General features: G+C 47.5%; 1 protein-coding gene across 2 annotated transcripts in view; it reads right to left on the bottom strand.

Moving 5' to 3' along the window:
• Positions 1-13,382, bottom strand: part of UPF1 (UPF1 RNA helicase and ATPase) — a 32,140-nt gene extending 18,758 nt beyond the window's left edge. For both annotated transcript variants that reach the window (XM_074350369.1, XM_074350368.1), the window contains exons 1-2: positions 12,871-13,382; positions 1,320-1,462 (exon numbers count right to left, since the gene is read on the bottom strand). In XM_074350369.1, the coding sequence (XP_074206470.1) occupies positions 1,320-1,462; positions 12,871-13,092 (365 nt within the window). In that variant the 5' untranslated portion in view covers positions 13,093-13,382. The remainder of the gene's footprint in view (positions 1-1,319; positions 1,463-12,870) is intronic.
• Positions 13,383-17,065: the final 3,683 nt, after the last annotated feature.

The raw sequence follows: 17,065 nt of genomic DNA on the forward strand, positions 1-17,065 counted from the left end.
CCAACAATGGAGGCCTAACACCCCCAAGGTGACCTAGTCACTCCCCTTGGCCTCAAGTTTCAGGAACTGTGACTTATAAGCAGGAAATCAGCATCTCTAGCTCTTGGCACACGGAAGATAAACAGAGCTGAGACTATGCTGTGTTCACAGCACCTCCCACGCTCCAGCAGAGGGCGCCGTGCTCCTGGGAACACTCAGCCATCGCAGCAGTGGAGGGTCCGGGGGTGCAACTGAGCTCTTCTCGCAAGGAGCACCTCAGGAGAGCCCCCCCTGGCCTCCCTTTTCTGAACATCGACACACCAAAAACAAAAACATTGGCTCTCCACAGTTCTGTACGTGGATGAAGCCAAGACTCAGTTTCAAACTAGAATGTGCTTTGGCCAAGAACCTTCCCCGCAACACCTCACACCAGGGGGACTCTCCCCACTCCAGTACACAGGGACAGCAGGAGGGCAAGGGGGTGTGCAGACTTTAATCACCTGCAGTGTCACTAGGACCACTTCATGGGCACCTTCACATATAATGGGAACACTAGTGATACATAAAAATGTTTGTAAATGAGAATAAATAAAGAGCCAACATAAAGTTAAAAAGTCAGCCTACCAAATAAAGAGCGAGCGGCACCCAGTCCCATGCTGGGTGCAGACTTCAGAGGGGGCAGTGTGCCTGAGGGGCGGGCAAAGCTGAGCAGAGGCCCAGGCCTACTGCCCTGCCTGGCGGGGTGCCCTGAGCAAGATCATTTCACCTCTTTTGGTCTCAATTTCCTTGTGTACGTGTAACAAAAAAGCAAGAATACGTCCAAAACATAAGGGATAGGTCCTCCTCTAGATGAGAATTCCAAATTTGGTCAATATGCAGGTCTATCCACTGACCATTCGCTTCCAATTTTTCAGGAATCTCAAACGCATCAGGGAGGCAGATATTTTAAAGAATCCTACAGTAATCTCTTTGTAAGAGAAATCTTAGCTGCTCTATTTACCCTCTAGACCCAAATGATCATCCGATGTGATGAATTCTTTCTGATGAGCGAGTGGGGCAGGTACTGGGGAACAACCCCACGGCCCGAAGAAGGCCGAGAAGGGGAATCTTTTCCCCTCCTGCTGGGAGAATCGGAGGTGACAGAGGGTGCTGATCTTACTCTCCTGCCCAGTAACAGGGACTTCTGTGTATACAAGGGCCTGAGCAACCTCCTTACTCCCAAGGACACTGCCCAAGTGTCACAGTCCATGGTCTTAGACAGGCCTCTGCAAAGTCAGCGAATGCACATGGACTGTGGATGCTCTGGGAGGCGAGTCCTCCCCTCCGCCAAAGGCGCTCACCTGCAGGCATGTACGGGGAGGTCCTTCGTGTAATAGGTATCTTCCTCATCTTCTTCGAAGTTCAACTCAGCCAACAACTGGCTGGTCTTGGCCACGCTGTCATCCACAGCCCCGTTCTGCAGGATGCCCTCAGGCCCACCGACCTAGGGCAGAATGGTAGCATCACCAAGAAAGGCTGCAACCTCTGGGCCTCAGCTGGGGCACATGGCTTCTCCCCACAGGAGCAGCCACGACCACTCTCTAGTGAAATACCACCACTCTCCACTCTGAGTCAATTCAGCTTCTTCTAATTTGACTTTTCACTCCTCTCTTCCCTATCAAACCTACCTGGCCAAAATCGGCATGGATGGCGGAGGTCATCCACCCTGCCTCCACATCCAGGCCCAACGTTGTCTGGCCATGGAGACACGACCACAACCAGGACGCTGAGGAAAATGCTCCGAACAGAGGGCCACAAGATGACTTCTTACAAACTAGTTACGGTCCCCATCTCTCCCTGGGGGACAGCTGCACAACATCAGACCAGAGGGCCTGGAATCCCACCACAGTGAAGGGTCCCCCCAAAGCCTAAGCACCGGAAGTAAAAGTTGGACCCCTGCAGATGTGGGAATGCAGTTCTCATTATCCCACAGGCTCCCTTCACTGTCAGTTCCCCTCTCCGGAAGGCAGCCCTTCTAAATTATCAATTAGAAACTGAATGTTGGGATCACTTTCCAAACCCAGGATATAATCTTACTAAACATACTATCTTTTATACTTTTTAACAGCAAAAACATACAAATAGGGAAGTTTAAATAACTAAGTGGTGAATTTCACTGGCACTTCTGCTGAGCTCACACATCCATTCACAGGCGCACAGACTCCGCTCATCTGAGTGGAATAGGCACTCCTAATGCTCCCCCCGCCTCCCCCAGGAACTGCCACCTCAGATGGCAGCCAACAGTTCCCATCATCGCCCCCACTCACAGGCCACAACCCACACGAGGTAGGGTCAAGCATTAGAAGCATCCGCGATGGAGGAAAGGACAGGAAGGAGTGACAGGAGCCCCAGGGCAGGCGCCAGGTTTCTCTGAGCTATAAGATGGGAGCAGACACTGGTCTGGCTCCCTTGCAGAGCCCCTGCCACGCAGACCCAGGGCACCAAAACCCACACCCACACCCGCATCCCGCGGGGCCAGCTCAGGCCAGTCCCCGTCCACCTCTCCAGTCACTAACATGAGCTTAAGGACAATGGGTCTCCTGAGGGGGGGCATTTCGGAAACTTCGAAGGTGCATTTAGGTTGTTAAGGAAGCCAAGAACTCATGACAGAAAATCTGTCTCTGTAATGGTCTCAGCCAGATCAGAGACCCATTTCACAGTGTCTGCCACCACTTTAACGTACTTTCTTTTTTTCAGAAAGCAACAACCAGAGTAAACTCAAGAAGAGTGTACGCTTTGTTTGGAGGGGGGGGGAGGGCTTTCTTTTTCAAAAAGGAAAAGGCAAAATCAACTTTTGGAATTTAACATAATGAAGGTAGTGTTATTAACATTACACAAGCACCTTTTTGTGATTCCCTGATCTTTTTAAAAAATTGTACAAAAATACACATAACATAAAATGTACCATCTTAACCACTTACAAATGAAGTAGTTCTTTGGCATTAAGTACATTCACATGGTTGTGGACCACAACCACCATCCTTCTCCAGAATTGCCTCATCTTCCCAAACTGAAACTGTCCATTCCCCCTCCCTTAGCCCCTGGCAACCTGCGTTCTACTTTCTGTCTCTCTGAATTTGACTACTCCAGGGACTTCATATAAGTGGAATCATACAGTTGATTTGTCCTTTTGTGACTGACTTATTTCACTTAGCATAACGTGCTCAAGGTTCATCCATGTCGTAAGTGTAGAATTTCCTTCCTTTTCAAGGCTAAATAATATTTCATTGTATGAACACACAACAATTTGTTTATTCATTCATCTGTCAATGGACACCTGGGTTGCTTCCACCTTTTTTGGCTGCTGTGAATGATGTTGCTATGAACACGGAGTACAAATATCTCTTCAAGCCCCAGTTTCCAATTCTTTGGGGGTACGTATACCTAGTAGTGGAGTTGCTGGATCATGCAGGCTATGTTTAACTTTTGAAGGAATTGCCACACTGTTTTCCACAGCAGCTACACCATTCTACATTGTCAGCAGTAGGGCACAGGGTCCTAATTTCTCCACATCCTTGCCAACACTTGTTATTTTTCTGCTTGCTTGTTTCTGACAGCAGTCATCCTAATGAGGGAGAAGTGGTATCTTACTGTGATTTTAATTTCTATTTTCTGGATTATAATGATGCTGAGTATTTTTTCCTGTACTTGCTGGCCACTCATATATCTTTTTTGGAGAAAGGTCTATTCAAGTGCTTTGCCCATTTTTAATCAGGTTGTTGAAATTTTTTGCTGTGCTTTGTTTGAAATTTTGATAGCAGATTACCATTTCAAAAAGTCACCTCTCCATTTGGCAACAAACACTTCTGACACACACATCGGCAGTGCTGGGATGAGGCTACTAACAAGGGCTAGCACATCTCTCAGTGTGACAGCCTAGGCACACAAGTGTTGGTTTTCTGCAAGTATGTGGGCAGATTATGGTACCTGAATTTTACTTCATGGCAGTGAAGGAGCCACATATTCTCGCTATAGGAGAGGGCTGAGAGGGTATAAGCCACAATCTCGGGCTCAGAAGGGTATTTACATTTTTAAATGGTTAGATTAAATACCTAATAATAGGTATTTGCTTCTTGTCCCACAAAGTCTAGAACATTTACTAACACTTTAAGAAAATGCTTGCCAACTCCGAATCTAGAAGAACTCCTAAAATGTCTCATCAGGTTGCATAAGCTTTTACGTATAAAGAAATATCCTTAGTGATATGTAAATCTTTACTTTCCTGAAACATCAAAATTAGTATGTGGAGTAATACAGAAACCTGCGTGCCACCAGCCGCTCTCACTCTACCCACTCCTGCTTCACCCGGGCCTCAGATCCCACACTTCACCTCCCCCCACAGAGGCAGGAGTGAATCAGCAGAGGGCACATCGGGAATGTGTGAGGCTCTTAACAGAGCCTGACCAGCCGTGGCAACCCTTTCTCTGCACCACACTTAGCCCTTCAGGCTTAATAAGGAGCAGGAAATTTAAGTCTGCTCTAGGAACTCTTGAGAGACAATAAACATCGACACAAGGTCAGATGGACTCTCCCTCACCCCCACTGAAGCCAGGGAGGCCAGAGAGAGGAGTCCAGATTCCCAGAGGCCCTCCAGCTGTGTGGCTAGGAAGCGTGGGTGTGTCCCTCCTCACAAGTGTGTGTGCATAGATACATACACACGCACATGTCCAACCCTCATCAGGGCCTGCTCCTTCCCAGCTGTGACCTGACCACAACAGACCTCTATAGCTGGGTTGTTAGTTTCTCCTACTCTCTGGAAAGTTTCAAGATAAACATTCACTTCAAAAATACACTTGACCTTAGAAAACTATAATTAAATGAGTTAAAGCACTAAAGAGTACCCAGCACAGAAAAGGCCCACAATCCAAACCAGGCGACAAGACGGAAGAAGGGAAGGGAGGGTCCTTGGCTGACATAGGACTGAGGTTGTCAATCCATCACCTCCAGCCAAGAGCCCTGGGTCCTGTTTGGCTCAAGAGGGGAAAGGCCTCCCTGCACCCCTGGGCTCCCCAAGCCCACCCTCAGGCACTATGTCACTGGGTCTAGAAAGCCAAGGAAACAGTAGTCTCTCCACCTCTGCTCTAGACACTCATTATTGAAGTCCATCTATGAGCTGCTGAGCTGATCAAGGCCTTGCAGGGGTTTTCTAACCAGAGAGTGTATTACGATCCACTGCAGAACTCAAGACTATGACACTGGAGCAGAAGAGGTCACTTCATTCCCAAAGAGGAAAAGTTCACGTCAATTCAAAAACTACCACTAAATGTGCTGGTAATTTTAGACCACAAATTTTTACCCCAAACCTTCTAAGCGTTGTACCACTTAGCACGAAATGGACATTTCTGTTCCTCAATCCCTGACTCTGCCAATGGCCCAAGACATTTGCATTCACTGTCCCCTTGGCTTCAGTCTCAGTCCACGGGGTGCCTCCTAGGGATGCCTCCCCTGACGCCATCTGAGGGGCCCCAGTGGGGCCAACCGTGCCTGTCCTGCCCCTGCTATGACCTCAGCACCTAAAAGTGAGCCCATATTCCAGGAGGCTCTCAAGGTGTTGGCTAAATGAATACATCTTCTCATCTAAAACATAAAGGTTGAGATGTAAAATGATTCATCACTTATTCTTTCATTCCAAGGTTTAAATGAAAAAGTGAAAGTGGGAAACTGCCTTTCCCTTGGTGGCCTAAAGCAGAGAGGAAGAGCTACAGGACCTCTGAGCCCTGCCTCAGGAAAAGGCTAACAGAAGATCTGGTCTCCCTCAACTTTTGAAAAAGTTTCAAAACTACAGAGAATGAATGATCCACACCCCCATCACTTGGATCGGCCACCATTCACATTCCGTCACACTTACTCTTTCCCTCTCCCGCTCTGCACACACATGCACACAAGCATCACATGCTCACATACTTTTATGTTTCCGATCCATTTCAGGATCACAGGCCCCAGGACAAGGGCTTTTTCCGCATAACCACAATACAAGCATCACACCCAGGAACAGTACTGATATAATATTGCTGTCTAATACACACAGGCACATTTCCCCAGTGTCCTTTATAGTTTTTAAAATCCAAGATCCAGTTAAGGATCACACATTATTCGTGATGCCTCTCAGCATTCTTTAATCTACTAGTTTTAACCGCAACAAACGGTTGAGATCTGACAATTTTTGACCTACAATGAAGGGGGCTTCACATTGTCCCACCCAACATAGCAGCCCTTGGGTTCTGGATTAAAGGAGCCCCACTCTCTTTGCCCTTTTCAGTGGATTCTTGTTCTGGTCACGTGCTGAGTCCACCCCTGCAGTTCACCTCAATGCTCAAGAATAACCTCGATCTGTCTGGGGTGTCTCCAGCTCACCTTGCGCTGCCCCTGCCTGCCTATCTTTGGGATCAGCCACCCTCAAAGGAGCCAAGGGTTGAGACAAAATCCACCAACACCTGCAAGGAGAAGCCAGGACACATCACAGGACAATGACCTGGACTGGATCTTGGACTGGATGAAAAGGAGGAGAAAGAGGGGCTACCCAGGAGAGTGGGGCCAGAAACATAATAATCAAATTAACACTAGACCTCAAAGGGGTCCAGACCAAGTAAATAATCTGATTGTGGAAAAAGGGAAGCTCCACTTATTAGGTGATTCTGGAAAACTATTGTTGGTGCTGTTCATCTGCCAACAGTACGGCTCTAAAGGAAAGATGCTTCTTCCATGTTTTTGGAAATATGTGCTAAATGCTGTAGGTCAAAATGGTTGAGTATCAGTAATTCATATGGCTCAACCTCAGAAGAGCAAAATGATGAGCTGGATTTGCTTTAAAAGACTTCAGCGAAGAAAACGAAAAAAGAGGGAGAGGAAAATCTCCACAACCATTAAATCAAGCAGACGGATAGCAGGGTTTGCTTTATCTACTTATACATGAGAGAATTCATAAAAAACATCTTTACATAATACAGGTGGACAAAGTGACTGCCTGGAATCCATATTAGCTTTGCAGAGCCACGCACTGAAAGAAGTGATGGAAGACAAGCACAGCTCTGATCTAATGCCTCCTCCCACCTCAGGATGACAAGAACCACCTATCCAGGTTCCCTGTCATCCCTGGCAGCTGAGCTATGCAAGGAGTTGAAGAAGACAGGAAGGTATATCCTCAGTCATGACAAATGGTTACCCATAGACAGCCTAAATCAACTGTATGTCTAGAAGCCACCCTGGCAACAGTCTGCGGGAATCCTGAGAAGCTGAGCTTGGTTGTCTAGTTCAAAAGCTGCTACTGGACCAACACACATAGAAAGGCACAAGGACCCTTTGCCAGCCATGAGATCCCAGGACCTGGCACCCCTGCTGTTTATCAGAGGAAGCAGGAGTCTGCCCTCAGGAAGAGCTCTTTCTGTAAGAAGTGTTGAAAGCACCCCCCCACAAGAGGAAAGACTTGGAAAAGGGAACACTGGAGACCCAGCCCCACTCACTGCCCACCTCCCCCTACCCCTGCACCTTCCAGGCCACACTCTGCTCTGTGTCCAGAGTACAGTGGGCATCTTGGCCCCTTGGCCCTTCTCTGTGAGCTGTACTGTCCTATACCACTGAAAGACCATCCCTGCCATGCTAACCACCACAACTGCCCCTCAGTTGAGAGCCAGTGCCCACAATCTGTCCCTCTGGGCCCTGTGCATGGCACTCTGGTGGGGCCTCTCCCTCCTGCAAGGCCTCTTGCCCCACTCTCAGGACAGCACTTCCAAATGGTCTGCTGACCAGCACCAGCTGACGGGAACTCATGTTTGTTTTAGGCAAGTTATATGGACTCAGGGGCAATGGGGCATCCAGAGCACTGACGAGCATGTGCCCAGGGAGTGGCCACTCTGGCCACCTAGTACTGTGGTAGCTCTCGCATGCGCTCTCTGTCTCTCCGTCTGTCTGTCTGTCTGTCTCTCTCTCTCTCACACACACACCCAGCACACTCTGCTCAAGCTCCCCTTCTAGCCTCAGCCACACTCTGCCAGGTCTCCCTATGATCTAAGGGCCCTTCCTCTCAAGTAAGATCACACCCCTCAGCAGTGATACGAGGCTCCAGGATCCAGCCCTAGCCCCTCGGCATGGACACCAGCCCTTGCCTGCACTCGCCCTCCATGCCAAGCTCTGTGCCTACCCCTCCACCCCACAGGTGCACCTTTCTGAAACTGAACAACTCAAGGACCACCACTCACAAAGGCTTTCCCTCTGCAAGGCAGATTGCTCCCTCTTCTGGGCCCTCACTGTCCCTAGGTCAACTGCAGACTGGGCAGCACCAACCATTTCTAACAAAGCAGCTGCAGTTGGCAAAGGACACAGTTTGACTCTCAGTCGGAGTTGCTGCCCACAGACCTTCCCAAGCAGAGCAAGACAGAAGTACCGAAGGCAGGAGTGGAGGACTGGGCCAAAGAGATCGGCCTGAGAGCCTGCAGGGAGGAGACAAAAGTAAACATGAACAGACACATGAGGGCTCCCAGGCTCACCCCAAGAACCGTGTGGCCCGGCCTCAGTTCCTGCCTCTGAACCTCAACACAGAACCCAGCACATCGGGTTGCACATCTCCCCAGTGTGTGACTATAGTGATGGTTGCAAAGCCTGGTAAATTTTACACTGAACTGAACACTTAAAAACAAAAGGACTCTGTGGTGTATGAGTGCACCTTAGCAAAGTTCTTAGAAAGATGTCTTTTTTTTTAGTTGTGGGCACTGGATTGATAAAAGAAGTTTGTTTTTCCATTAATAATGGTATTGTATTAGTGTTAACCTTTCTCCCCAATCATGTCAAGCCTGGATAGAAAAATTAATTGGGTAAATAGAAGTTACTTCGCTTATCCAGCACTAACTGACATGTAAGCCCTCCCTTTCTCCTAATCACTAGTAGAGTCTTAACCATTTGGAACCAAACCCCAGAAAGCCAATAAGAAAAGTGCTAGCTGAACACCTGCCAGAGCTCCTGCGAGGTTAGCAGCATCTTATCTCCGATTTTTTCCAGGCATAGTATCACAGCTGTACCAACCGAGTGTCCACAAAAGCAAAGGGACAAAGGCCCATTCAAATTTTAAACTCACCACTTTTAGGAACCCTGGTACTATATGGACCTCACCTCATCATAAGCTAAGGGCCAGGAAGCAGATGACCTATTTACCTGGATAGTCAAAAGATATGTCAGGACAGCCTTCTGTAAATTCTTAAGGCAGAAAGGTTTTGAAGATTAGGTAACAACTCTTTGTAATTCTATAAATTGACACACATCAAAGTATGTAAACACCTGTGAATCATCAATCAAGATAACGAACACATCCACCACCCCCAGTCTCCTCGTGCTTTTGTCACCCCTCCCTTCTTCCCTCCCCTCCACGCAACCATTGATCTGCTTTCCATCACTACAGGTTACCTAGCACTTTCTATCTAGAGTTTTGTATGAACAGAATCACACAGTATATGCTTTTTTTCTTGACTGCTTATTCACTCAGTGTAATTATTATGAGATGCATCCATGTTGTGTTTTCAATGGTTTGTTCCTTTTTTGTTTGTTAGTGTTCCCAACTCTTAAGATTTTTACCATAATTTCAATGTTTGGAGGAAACACGGTAGTAGCAACAATCAAGAGGAAATATTCCAACTAGGCAGACCAGAAGGTTTGTAACATCAGCTATTATGCAAAGGACTTCTGAAATTACCTTTCCCCACCCTTTCAGGAGAGGGGAGAGGGCCCAGGAAAGGGTCAAATACTCAAAATTGTTCGCTTATCTTAAGGACACCTGGCAGGGCCATGTCAGTGCTTTTCACCCCAGGAACTTAAAAATTTTGATAAATATCAGTTTCATTTCATAAACAAGAAAACAAGTGTTATTTGAACCAACTCAGAGCTCAGCAGGAGTCACTGCCTGTCATTCTCTGGCCCTGACTAAGACACTCGTGTTACCCTAAACAAACTTTCAGGTAAAACCAACTGTGCAAAACTGACAGTCAAGACTGATATCAAAAGTAGTGACAAAAAAAAAAAAAAAAAAAAAAGTGGCCACACACTGGAAAACAGTCTAGAAGCCCCTGAAAAGGTATATGCAGTTGTTACCACACGACACAGCAATTTCACCTAAGACTTACACCCACACAGAAACTTGTAAACAGATGTTCACAGCAGCTATTTTCCGTAACAACTAAAAGCGGAAACAACCCAAATGTCCACCAACAAATATGTGGAAAAACAAAATACGGTCTGGCCATACTGTGGAATATTACTCAGGCATAAAAAGGAATGGAGCAGATACATGCTACAATGTGGATGAAACTTGAAAATGCTCAGTGAAAGAACAAAAAAGCCACATACTATATGATTCTATTCATATGAAATGTCCAGAGTAGGCAAATTCAGAGACATAAAGACTAATGGTTGCCTGGGGTTGGAGATGGGAGGACTGACAAGCTAAGGGGTGTATGGTTTCTTTTTAGGGTGATGAAAATGTCCTAAAATCAACTGTGGTGGTGGCTGCACAACTCTGAACGTACCAAAGCCACTGAACTGCACACTTTGAATGGCTGAAGTCTATGGTATGTGAATTCTATCTCAATAAAACTGCAAGAAAAAAAGTGGTTACACAGCACTTGACACTTCACAGACACTCATCCAATAAAATCAAAAGATAAAAAAGATAAAATCAAAAGGCATTCAGAATGGAAGCCCCATCGTACAGTTGGTTACACAGACAACCCTTGAGGACAAATAAGGAAAATTTTCCAAATGCTATAGGCAGCCAATGCTGCTAACTGGCATAGGAAATAATCAACTTTTTCCCACTTTCTGGTTCTATTCAGACTCTCCTGCCCCCAAATTCAGGGCCTTCTCTTGTGACACGAAGGATATCACTCCCCTATCCCAAACACAGATCTAAAGTTAGGCTACAGGTGGGTGGGTCATCGGAGCTAGTTAAAAGAAAGAAGGACAAGCCCTTTTGATGTCATCAAAACTTAAGTGAGCTCAACTGTAATGTTTACCTTCGGTGGAGTGTTTTCATGCTTTTTTTCAGTACAGTTCAGTGTTCAGGTGCAGGAAAAGAAATCAATATTTCAACTGAAGGAGAAGGACGTGCCTCCACAATCAATTGCAAACAGATTGCAATGATCAAAACTAGAACTCAAGTTTGCCGTTCTATAGGCTATGGTTTAAAAAGGATTTGCAATGAAAAGACTACCTTCCACAACCCTGAGCTGCCACGGGTCATGGCACACTTCTCAACCAAGAGCTCTTTATCCTCAGCCTTCTGGACATGCTGGACACAAATCCTAATTACAGATAGCACTATCTGGTCCATCCATTCATAAGCAAATCCAGATTTTGCGGATGTTTAAAAGTTAACAAAAACATAGCTGTTACTCCCATTTTACAGCTGTGCCAACAGAGAGTTCTACAGAGTAGAAACCACAGGTGTTATCACGAGCCTCCAGTGGCTCATTCATTTCTCCATGCAAACTCTCCCCTCTCTCCTACCTTCCTCCACCACATGTAAACAAAACTCAAAAAACACATACTTGCATACCTGTTCTCCCTAATGCCCCACCCATCAAGTTTCTATTTTTAAGGAATCTGAAGTTAGAATGAGTCAATGTTTTCTGCTTCTATTAGGGGCAAAAAAGAAAGCCCAAGTGGGTGGTCTACCCACAGGAGTGACTCAATCAACAAAAGTGTAAGCCCCATCCCCCAGGACAGTGCCTGAACTCACTCTGGCTGAGGATGGGTTGGCTCCCCCAGCCCTGGCAGTGGGTCTTCATGCCGAGGGACACCTGTGACAGGTTGAGCCCTATCCTATAACTCCTCCCTGTCTGAGAATTCAAGAAAATAAACCTGAGGGAAGTGCCAGGGATAGGAATGGAATCTAAGAGCCAGAGGATGATGGCTACATTCTTGGAGAGCCCAGCCCAAGACCACAGCCAGCCCCCTCTCCTACCTGGGGGACCCAGGTCCAGGAAGTTATCTGTCTGATACTCATAACACAAACCCAATCTTAAAATACCTAAGTAACCTTTGCTAAATGTTCACATCAAGAACAAACGTTTCTGAAGTGGCAGACTCATTTATGTAAAATCCACTACCACTGCCCCATTGGAGGAACAAACTCAAAACCAACTTTTCCAAGGCAAGGCTGCGGAGTTACGTAACAGGTCAGTCTCAGCAACAGGCAATGCAAGAAGGAAAAACAAAACACAAACTACCTCTTAAATAATCTTGACAGCCAGCGAGTGTAGGGTTCTCCATTAGAGGCATACATTCCGTTCCTGTTCGGGGAGCCTCGACCCTCCTCTCGCCAGCGTCCCTGGGCCCGGGGAAATTTGAACTCGCCACTCAGTGGGCATGAATGGGAGGAGGAGGCGGGTAGGACTACAGGTGGAAGGGTGGGGCTGGGCTGTCGGATCAGCCAGAGGGGAAGCCCGAACAGAACAGATCACCCTGGAGCTGGCTTGAGCGGGGCACTAACCCAGCTCGAGAAGAACTCGGGAAGAGATCACCCCACGACCCGGCGAGATACGGACCTAGAGCGGCTCACCTCGGACAGGCCCGGAAGGGGACTTGGGACAGACAACCTAAGACCCAGCCTGAGCTAGATCCTGAGATCACCCGGACGCAACCTGAGTGGGACTTGAAGCAGGTCTGCCCGAGTTCAACTGGAGAGCGGGAACCGGGGCAGATTACTCCGGGCACGTCCTAAGTGGGAGATCCCGGGCCAGGTTACTCCGGACTGGGTCGGAGTGCGGGACCCGAGCAGATCAGCCCAGGCCCAGCCGGAGGGGAAGCCGGGGCAGGTCCCCGACCGCCGAGGCCCGGCCCCGGCTTCCGGCGCCGCCATGTGCCGCTCACCTGCGCATCGAGCTGTCCGGCCACAGCGCCCGGGCCCGCGCCGACCGGGGCCCCCGCGCCGCCACCTCCGGGGCCGCCGGGGGGGGTCTGGGTCTGGCTGGGGAGGGTGAAGTCGGTAAACTCGAACTCGGAGCCCTGTGTGTCGGCGCCGAGCAGCTCGGCCTCCTCGGTGTCCAGGAAGGTGAGCGTCTGCGAGCTGGGCCCGTACGCCTCCACGCTCATGGTGCCGCCGTATAGGACCCTCGGGCCGGCCCCGCGCCGCACTCGAGTCCGCCGCCGCACTAAGGCCTAGGCCGCAGGCCTCGGGCCGCCGCCGCCGCCGCGCCCGTACCCCTAAACCGGATCAAAATGCCCGCCGTAGAGCGAGCCGGGTCGAGAGCCACGCGCGTCGAGCCGCCGCTGCTACCGCTGAGCCCCTCAGCGTCGCCGCTTCCTTCGGAGCCGCCCGCCCTCACAGCCCCCGGCAGGAACCGCCGCCGCTGCCGCTGCCGCCGACGTGCGCGTGCGCGAGCCCGACGCCGGCGCAGGTGCGCGTGCGCGAGCCCGACGCCGGCGCAGGCGCGCGCGCTCCTCGAGGACGCCTCCAACCGCGCCCGGACTCCGGGAGATGAGCGGGCCGACGGGACGCGCAGCGCGCACGCGTGGGCAGGCGGGGCTTCCAACAGCCGTCGCGGGGGCAACTCGAGGACGTGGTCCCGCCCCAACCGCTACTGTGTGGCGCCCATGTAATGAGTGGTGCGGCAGTGGTCATCTGTGCCCTTAGGGTCGGCGACAGTGTCTTGGGTTAATTGAGCGCCAACTGAATGCCTTACATAGGTGGAACGAACACTCGGGAGACTTGGCGAGGACTATGGGTCCCCATCTCTCGAAGAAGCTCCTTGGGCCTGTTTCCCCATCTCTAATATGGGGGTGCCTGGCACATAGTAGCTGCTCAGTGTGCATTGGTTAAGTAAACGAATGGGGACAGTTCTTAGCACAGAGCTTAGCACGCGGAAATGGTGGTTTATGCTGCTCCGGACAACATTCAGAGGCGTGTAACAAAGCTATTGGGAGCACTTGCTCTGGGTTTCTGAAATCCACCCCTGGCCACCTAGTGGCTGTGTGACTTTGTACAAATGATATCTCTGAGCCTAGGGTTTCCTCAGCTGGGAAAGGGAAATAATAACCATTATGATGGGATGAGGAATAAATGAAATACTGTTTACTGCTTTAAGTGTTTATAAAAAAAAAGTTCCTCATAGGTTGGCTTTGTTTATCACATGATCATCCTCATGGAGAGAATAATGCCCACATAGGAGGTGCTCAGTAAAAATTCAGCTACTAGTTTATGAGCCTTAATCTCTTAACTCTAAGCCTCAGCTTCCTCTTTTGTAAAGTGTCTTGGAGAACCCCCCACTTCCCTTTCTGCCCCAAGATCTGGGGATTTTAAGTACTTGAAGTCAGCTCATAGGGCTCCTGGTTTGCAGGATTGTGCTGAAAGCTCCTGATGCTGCATGGTTCTTCATTTTCTAGTATTCCTGTCACAACATGGTAGGAGGTTCCTTTTTCCTTCACATCCTTTTTGGCCTCTTGTGAACTAAAATGTGGGAATATAAAAAATGAATAATTAGGTCCCCTTCTCCAGGAAGACACAGTTTAATGGAGAATCCCAATAAGGCAACAGATGGTTTCAATAAAATGCAAAGCCCTCTATGGAAAACATCCAATTGAATTGGTAGAAACATTTAAGACTGATCTGGTAAAACTTACCAGAGTTTTAAATTGCCTTGCCACCCCCCTTTTGACCTGGTGATTCTACTTTTAAGGATCTCCTCTTATTTCCTACATATGCTCATATTTGCAAAATGACATTGTGGACGATACACTAAAACATATCTATTTAACACAAAAGAAGTCGGTAATGGAGGAATTGAAAAAAAAAGTCAAGACATATAAAAAACAAACAGTAAAATGGCAGAAATAAATCCTTATCAGTAAGTACATTTAAAGTAAAAGGATTAAACTCTACACTTGAAAGGCAGAGATTGCCAGAATTGATTTTTCTTTAAAAATCTTGATCCAACAAAATTCTCTGTCTACAAGAGACTCACTTTAGATTCAAAGACAAATAGGTTGAAAGTAAATGGATAGAAAAAGATATTCCATGCAAATATATCTGAAAGAGAACTAGATTGACTTTACTAACATATAAAATAGATGTTAAGACTAAAATTGTTACTCAGGACAAAGAATATTATATAATGATAAAATTTTCAATCTAGCAGGAAGAAATAATTATAAACATGAAATCACCTAACAACAAAGCCCCAAAATACATGAAGGAAAATGTGAGAAATTAAAAGGAGAAATAAACAATTCAACAGCAATTATGGTTTACTAGAGAGGAAAGGAGTCAAAGGCTTAGGGAGATTGAAATGTAAGAGTGGATTTGTCATTTAAGGCCTACACACCTACCCTGGGAGGGTCCAAAGGACACAACTTTCATCATAACTGTGAGAAATAAATTTGTGAAGGGAACCCCAGCATCCTGGAAAAGCTCTATGATCTCTCTTCTCTGTAGACCAGAACTTAGAGCAGTAACTACTGCCACTGAATTGTGAAACCTAAATGCAATGAGAGTAATTGAATCATGGGGTGGCCCAGGCCAAGTGGTAGCCCTCAACCATCAAAGGCAAGGTGAGTGTGGTTATTGTAGTGGACAGCAGAGTCAAAGCAGCAATCAGAATAGACCCACAGAGACCTATGGCATTGGCTAGTTGATTGTGGTGTTCCTAGAAGTGAAATAGATGGGAAGCCTACTAAATTCTTATGTGATCTGTTTAAGCAGAAAAGTTCTAGGTCAAGTGAAGGAAAGTCTAACTTGAACCATAAAAATAGAGTCATGGCCCCTCAGTCAATTCTCAGACTTGATCCAGGTCACAAACCCGGAAATTCTAATGAAGAGGAAGCTGGGTCCCCATGAAGAAGGACCCCGCTACACTACCAAAACTTTATATGTTAATATTTCCCCAATCTTCCCCAATGGAATCTTTGTCCTTTACCAAGGTGACTGTGTACTGGGGAAAAAGAAATAATTAGGCCTTTCAGGGATTACTGGACACTGGCTTTGTAGCAACACTAATTCCAAGAGACCCAAAACATCACTTTGGTCCATCAGTCAGAATAGAGGCTTATGGAGCTCAAGTTGTCAATGGAGTTTTATTTGGTCCATCTCACAATGGGTCCAGTGGGTCCCTGAACCCATCCTGTGGTTATTTCCCCAGTTCTGGAATGCATACTTGGAATAGATGCACTTAGCAGCTGGCAGAATCCTCATATTTATTCCCTGAACTGTGGAGTGAGGGCTCTTATGGTGGGAGAGGTCAAGTGAAAGCCACTAGAACTATCTCTACCTAAGAAAATGGTAAACCAAAACCAAGACTGGATTCCTGGAGGGACTGCAGACATGAGTACCACCATAAAGGAGGGACTGCAGAGATTGGTGCCACCATCAAGGACCCGAAAGATGCAGTTGAATGTGTATCTTTATTTATCTCTGCCATTTGGCCTGTGCAGAGGACAGATGGAGCTTGGAGAATGACAATGGATTATCACAAGTTTAACCAGGTGGTAACTCCATTTGCAGCTACCCTACCAGCTGTGGTTTTATTTCTTGAGCAAACAAACACATTCTCAGTACCTGGTATGTAGTTGGCAGATTGGTGAAGGCCTTTTTCTCCATTCTTGGCCAAGACGCATCAGAAGTAGTTTGCTTTCAGCTGACAAGGCCAGCAATATACCCTCAATGCCCTACCTCAGGGCTCCATCAACTCCCCATTTCTTTGTCATAATTTAGTTGGAAGGAATCTTGATCACCTTTCCCTTTCCCAAGATGTCACATTGGTCCATTATATTGGTGACATTATGCTGATGGGGCCTAGTGAATAAGGAGTAGTAACCAGTATGGACTAAATGCTAAGGTATTTGCATGTCAGAGAGTAGAAAATGAATCCAACAAAAATTCGAGGGCCTTCTAGCTCAGTGAAATTTCTAGGGGTCCAGAGATGTGGGGCATGCCGAGGTATCCCTTCTGAGGTGGCTAAATTGTTGCATCTGGCCCCATCTGCAACAAAGAAAGAGGCACAATGCCTCGTGGGCCTCTTTGGATTTTGGAGGCAACACAGTCCTTATCTGGGTGTTTACCCAGTGACCTGAA

The sequence above is a fragment of the Camelus bactrianus genome, chromosome 22, assembly GCF_048773025.1.
Source record: "Camelus bactrianus isolate YW-2024 breed Bactrian camel chromosome 22, ASM4877302v1, whole genome shotgun sequence".
Lineage (NCBI taxonomy): Eukaryota > Metazoa > Chordata > Mammalia > Artiodactyla > Camelidae > Camelus > Camelus bactrianus.